The sequence below is a fragment of the Hylobates moloch genome, unplaced genomic scaffold (assembly GCF_009828535.3).
Source record: "Hylobates moloch isolate HMO894 unplaced genomic scaffold, HMol_V3 SCAFFOLD_9, whole genome shotgun sequence".
Taxonomy (NCBI): domain Eukaryota; kingdom Metazoa; phylum Chordata; class Mammalia; order Primates; family Hylobatidae; genus Hylobates; species Hylobates moloch.
The window spans coordinates 2,878,621-2,884,620 of NW_026652284.1; the positions used below are offsets into that span (position 1 = coordinate 2,878,621).

At 65.8% G+C, this 6,000-nt stretch overlaps 1 protein-coding gene across 2 annotated transcripts in view; it reads right to left on the bottom strand.

Annotated features, from left to right (window-relative positions):
• The window catches only part of MEGF6 (multiple EGF like domains 6), a 116,871-nt gene that overhangs the window by 6,983 nt on the left and 103,888 nt on the right, over nucleotides 1-6,000 (bottom strand). For both annotated transcript variants that reach the window (XM_032758699.2, XM_058444034.1), the window contains 9 exons: nucleotides 4,280-4,405; nucleotides 3,656-3,787; nucleotides 3,445-3,573; nucleotides 3,120-3,251; nucleotides 2,111-2,239; nucleotides 1,903-2,031; nucleotides 1,467-1,595; nucleotides 1,025-1,153; nucleotides 698-826 (listed from right to left, as the gene is read on the bottom strand). In XM_032758699.2, the coding sequence (XP_032614590.1) occupies nucleotides 698-826; nucleotides 1,025-1,153; nucleotides 1,467-1,595; nucleotides 1,903-2,031; nucleotides 2,111-2,239; nucleotides 3,120-3,251; nucleotides 3,445-3,573; nucleotides 3,656-3,787; nucleotides 4,280-4,405 (1,164 nt within the window). The remainder of the gene's footprint in view (nucleotides 1-697; nucleotides 827-1,024; nucleotides 1,154-1,466; nucleotides 1,596-1,902; nucleotides 2,032-2,110; nucleotides 2,240-3,119; nucleotides 3,252-3,444; nucleotides 3,574-3,655; nucleotides 3,788-4,279; nucleotides 4,406-6,000) is intronic.

Below are 6,000 nucleotides of genomic sequence, written 5' to 3' on the forward strand. Positions count from 1 at the left end.
CATGGAAGGCAAAGGAGCAGGCAAGACGGCGGCCAGGGCTCAGCACTGAGGCGACGGGAGCCAGCGACAGCCCTGAGGCCAGCTGAGTGCCCAGGCCTCCCTCAGACAGCAGACCCAAGGCTCCGGCCCTGAGCAAAGGACCGCCCAAGTTGCACCCCAAGCAGTGGGGACGGTGCCTCTGCTGGAACGGGGGCTGACGTTAGGGGCTTGGGTGGGAGGCCGGGGCTTTGAGGAATGAGGCAGTGTTGCCCTTGTATGTCTGGGTTCTAGAAGGGCTGAGGCCCCGCTGGGTAGACCAGGTCCTGCTGGGACAGCAGCCACAGCCAGACTCCCACTGGCAAGAGGCCCCCAGCCAGCACAGGCTCCAGGACAAGGGGTGAAGGGGCCCCTCTCTGCATGCAGGAAACAGGAATGGCCCCAAGCCCCAAAGCATCCTCTGTTCCACCCACCACAGGGCTGGCCGGGGCTACCCCCGCCAAGGCAAAGCAGCAGCCCTCTATCCCCCCAGGCCAGCTTCCTAGGCTGAGACCCTCCCAGCAGGGACCCTTAGTGCTCCGACGGCAGCTCTTGCATTCACAGGACAACAGATCCCCTGCCGAGTCCCCACCCGGGGCACAGTCCTCAGCCCTGCAGCGAGGCTGATGCCACCCCTTCCCAGCAGGCCTCCAGACCCCCCCTGCTGCCCCCCCCCACTCACGGCTCTGACACTTGTCCCCAGTCCAGCCGGCCGGGCAGAGGCAGCGGCCCATGTGCGGGTCACACAGGCCCCCGTTGAGGCAACCGCAGCTGTGCCAGCAGCCAGCTCCGACGTGCCCAGGGAGGCACTCTACAGGAGCAGAGGCAGGCGCGAGGGTGAGGGTCCTGCCTCCTGGGTCCAGCAGACCCTGGCCCATGCTTCCTGCACACAGAGCCGAAGCCCACACGCCAGGGTGCTGCCCCCTGACCCGGGAGCCCTCCTAGGCCTGCAGGCGGGGCTGCACCAAGCATGCTGGGGTATGTCCCTCCTCTGCTGCCCAGCGCTCACCCTTCTCACAGGCCAGGCCGGCCCAGCCCTCCGGGCACGCACAGTGGCCTGAGACAGGGTCACAGGTCCCTCCATTCTGGCAGAGGCAGGAATGTTGACAGTTGTCGCCGTACAGGCTGGCAGGGCAGGCTGGGGCCAGGGAAGAGGGAGCAACCTGCATCCCCCAGCCAGCTGGCCCCACAGGGTCTGTCTGGCTTTCCAGCCCCATGTTGGACTTTGGGGTCAGGGACCTTGCAGGGGGCTGCCTCTAGGATGACCTGCCAGCCCAGCCTGACTCACCATCCCTGCCTGGAGAGGGGTACAGGTGAAAGGCATGGTCCTCAGTCCTAATAGCCCCTTCCTCCCTCCTCCAGGCACCAAGTGTCCTGTGGGCCCCGCAAGAGGCCAGCACCCTCACTCAAGCCTGGATCCCTGGTCCCTGGACTCCTGGGTGGGGCCTTACCCTGCAGGCAGGAGGGCCCCATCCAACCAGGGGCACAGTGGCACTGCCCGTGGACAGGGTCACAGGAGGCCCCGTTAAAGCAGGCACAGGCCTGGCTGCAATTGTGCCTGTAGGTGTGGGCTGGGCAGGCTGCAGGTGGAGAGGGCTGATCAGAGCCAGGGGTGGGCAGGACCCCAGGGTTTGGCAGCTGGGCAGATCTGCCGGGGTCCCCACAGCTGCTGTGGCCAACTCTCCCCTCCCTCTGGCTCAGGCCACCCACTCAGCAGAGTGACCACAAAAAAGGACCAACGCTCTGGCCCGAGTGAGCAAAGCATCACTCTCAGAGGAGTTGCCTGGTAGCTTTGGACACTCAGGACAGGTGGCAGGAGGGAGTCTCCTACGGAGGACCCGGCACCCCCTCCTGTAGCACCCTGTGCTGAGCAGGGACCTCACGCACTTTCGGCACAGTGGGGGCCCCGGCGGCCAGCGGGACAGAGGCAGGAGCCATTCACGGCATCACAGGCGGCTCCAGCGGTGCAGTTGCAGGCACTGCGACAGTCCAATCCAAAGAAGCCGGCCGGGCAGGCTGCAGACAGCGGGCAGTGATGTGGAGGGGCCCACACTGGAGGCCACCCAGCCTAGCCCCCGCCTGTGCCCTAGCTCACCACGCTCGCAGAAGGTGCCCCTCCAGCCGGCCGGGCAGGTGCAGGCCCCGCTGACGTGGTCACAGGCTGCTCCGTGCTGACACTGGCACCGCTGCTCACAGCCGGGCCCAAAGTGGCCCTGGGGACACCCTGAGACATGCGGCCCCGGCCCACTATCAGCCAGAGGGCCAGGAGCCTGACCCAGCCATGCCCAGGCCTTGCCGCCATCCCCAGGACTGTGGGACAGGCCTGGCTCGTGAGAAGCCCCTTCCTACCCAAGGGAGACTGGGCTCACCCACATGCTTCATCCCCAACCCAGGTAGGGCCATGGGAGGCTTGAGGGGAGCTCCAGGCATCAGCTTTAGGGATGGGAACCTCCCCAGGGGCTGCCTCTAGGACACCCGACCCAGGCCTTCCCCGGTTCCACCAACCAAGCTCGGGGGCACACACTGAGGGACACCAGCCTCAGTCCTAAGCAGACCCCTTTCTCCGTCCCCCAGGTGCCAGGCCTCCCGCAGTGGGGGACAGGCCCTGCCCCTTCCTGCTGCGGCTCTGGGTGAACCTGGTGCAGGTCGGTGAGAGGGTGGGACCTGGGTCCAGGCTGTGGAGCGGGGCAGTGGGGGCTGGGAAAGCTCAGGGAAGGCAGAGGAAGCCAGGCCAGGGCCCAGCCGCAGTGCGCATGTGTGTGCCTGCATGTTTTGGTGGGTGTGTGTGTGCACAGGAGGGGGCACGGCCAAAGGCTGTGTGTGTATGTGTGCGCTCACAGGAGGACGTACAGCCAAAGGCTTCGTGTGTGTGTGCACAGGAGGGAGTACAGCCAAAGGCTTTGTGTGTGTGTTCATGTTGTGTGTTCGTGCCTATGTGCATGTGTGTGTGCACAGGAATGGGCATGGCCAAAGGCTTCATATGTGTGTGTTCGCAAGAGGCGGCATGGCCAAAGGCTTTGTGTGTATGTTTGTGTGTGTGTACGTGTGCATGTGTGTGTGTGCGCTCAGGAGGGGGTGCAGCCAAAGGCAGGGCCAGGACTCACGCTGCTCGCACCACGGGCCCACGTAGCCAGCCTCGCACAGACACAGGCCACTGATGGCATCGCAGCTCCCGTGGCCAGTGCTGCAGTTGCAGGGGTGGCTGCAGTCAGGTCCCCAGTGCCCACTATCACAGGCTGCAACAGAACTCAGGGTCATCCAGCGCAGGCCCAAGCGCAGGCCACGGGCACCACAGGCAAGTCAGGCACAGGGGCGTCTCAGGACTGGGGCACGGCCTCCTGCAAGCCCCTAGTCCTCGGGGGCCCTGGGCAGAGGCCTCTCCAGGGGCTAGGAAAGGAGGGACAAAGGGCAGGCCAAAGGCCCCTGTACCTCTCTGGCAGCTAAAGCCGGTCCACCCAGGAGCACAGCTGCAGTGTCCGGTGGCTGGGTGGCAGTGCCCATCATTGGCACAAGAGCACCTTGTCTGGCAGCTGGGACCATACCAGCCTGCTGGGCACACTACAGGCAGGCGAGAGAGGGTGAGTGGAGCCTGGCTGCCTACCCCGGATCAAAGGCTCAGGGGCAGCTCCAGCTCACTCACCGTCCTGGCAGCGGCTGCCGACGAAGCCAGGGAGGCACAGGCAGGCTCCGGTCTCAGGGTCGCAGCGGCCACCATGCTGGCATGCTGGGCAGATCTCCTGGCATCCCAGCCCCCAGTGGCCCTCGGGACAATCTAGCACCCACCCCCCATGGCCAGTCAGTGCCCAAGCTGCCCTGATCAACACATCAATAAACATAACATGGCATGATGCCCCTGGAGCCACAGCCGAGGAGGCGGAACCACTGTTACCATCTCAGCCTGCCCGGGGAGGGGAGAGGGCCCGGACGCCTCCTGGGGCTGCAGGCTGCGGGGTGCCCACCCACAGTAGAGGAGCCCCAGCCCCAGGCACAGTTCAGCTGATAACACGAGTAGCCGAGCCCATTAGAGACTGGGAGCCTCATGCAGAGAGGGAGCAGCCCAGGAGGGCAGCCTGTGGCCCCTGCGCGCTCGGTGGGGCAGCCACAGACCCCCACTCCCTACCCCAGGGGAGTGCACTGTGAGCTCTCACACCTGCTATAGACGGGCCTGGGATCCGCAGGGCTGGGGACCCCACAGTTCAGGGCCCCACCAGCTCGGAGCCGTGCAGCCTGGGGAGGTGGAACTGGGGCTGCGGCTGACACTCACCTGCCTCACAGTCTTTCCCGGTCCTCCCCGGCGGACAACGGCACTGCCCCGTGACCCCATGGCAGGGGGCCCCCCCACAGGAGCAGGAGCCGGAGCAGTTCACACCAAACGTCCCCACCGGGCACTCTGCAGGAGGAAGCACGAGGGGCCTCAGCCGCGCCACGTGGAGCGGACCCACCACAGCCTTCCCCTCAGGGGCTCCTGGCGAGTGTGCCTCCCACGCCTCCTCACATGGGCTCGGGCTCTGGCTCTAGCCCCCGGGGGGGGGGGGGGGTGCTGCTGAGCACACGTGGGGTGACCAGAGTGGCCAGGCAGGTCACAGGAACAGGCAAGGGAGGGGTGAAAGGGGAGCTGATGGATGGGAGGAGAGGGGAGGGGCAGGGCTGCTGGGGCAGCTTGGGAGAGGCTGACGCAGATCCCTTGGCCGTCCAGGACCCTGGAGAGCTCCCGGGAGCCCGAGGTAGGGCCTGCTCTTCCTTCACCACCATAGTCACCAGAGGACCTGTCCTGGTCAGGCCAGTGTGTCCCCAGCCCAACCTGGCGATGCTGGTCCAGTCTCCCACTCCCCTCCACCCAGCTGGGAGCCCCTCCAGGGACTCGGCCCGAGGGCTGGGGAGGCGGTGCACCCACTCACTCCACCCCCAGAGCCACTGCCTTTCCCTGTGGGATGGGGCTAGAATGGGGAGGGCAGGGGACCTCCTGGAGGCCTAGGGTCCCCCCTGCTCCACCCAGCAGGCGAATGAGACCCCAGGGAGCACAGAGGCCAGGGAGTCACAGCATGCCAGGAAGGGGGACCACGGGAGAGAACGTGGGGGCTGAGGATCGGGACCCCTGGACGGGGCCTGCAGGGGCTGCTCCCCATGGCCTGGCAGAGCCGTGGGTGCTGGAAGCCCTGGAGTGACCTCCCTGGCAGAGCTTTCCTCTGCTCTCTCATGCCTGCCCTGCCCTTAAGGGCCCGGCCTTGGCCTCTCCTGTGAGGACAACAGAGCATGAGGCTGGACCGGGAGCTCAGGTGGCAGGGAAGCCTTCTTGCCTCCCCCAGCAAGGCACAGCCACTCTGATGCCCTGCCTGCTGCTGGAACTAAACCTCTCCCTGGGCTCACAACGGCATCACAGCAGTCCCAAGAAGGCAGTCGACAGAGACCCCGTGCTGCATGCCAAAGATCCACAGAGCTGACGCGTCAGAAGGCCCACAGCGGGGCTGAGAGCCAGGATGTGCCCTGCCTGGGGAGGAGCACCGGTAATACAGGCGGAGCACCAGGCCTGGCCCCACTGAGGCCCTGAGGACACACCCTGGTGAACCCTTGTCACCAGGGCCCATCCCCAGGAGCACCTGCCCACAGGGACACAGGCACGTCCCTGGGACCACAGGCCTGGCACTCATCATGCCCTAGGGCACTGGGCAGTGTGCACAGGGCTGGGGGGTCGCTGGCCAAAGCAGCCCCACAGGGCCTCAGGGAAACCCCCTCCACTAACTGGAGTAGATGAGTGCTGGGCAGGAACAGTTTCCAGACCCAACAAGAGGGGATGTTATCTTTATAAAGAGTGTTGATCTTTATATCAACAGTCGGATGTCATCACCTGTGGCTTATCCTTGGAGCACCACAGGCTCTTAAAGAGGAGGGGCAGGGGAGGAGCAGAGGAGGGGCAGGGGAGGAGCAGAGGAGGGGCAGGGGAGGAGAAGAGGAGGGGGGGAGGAGAAGAGGAGGGGCAGAGGGGGG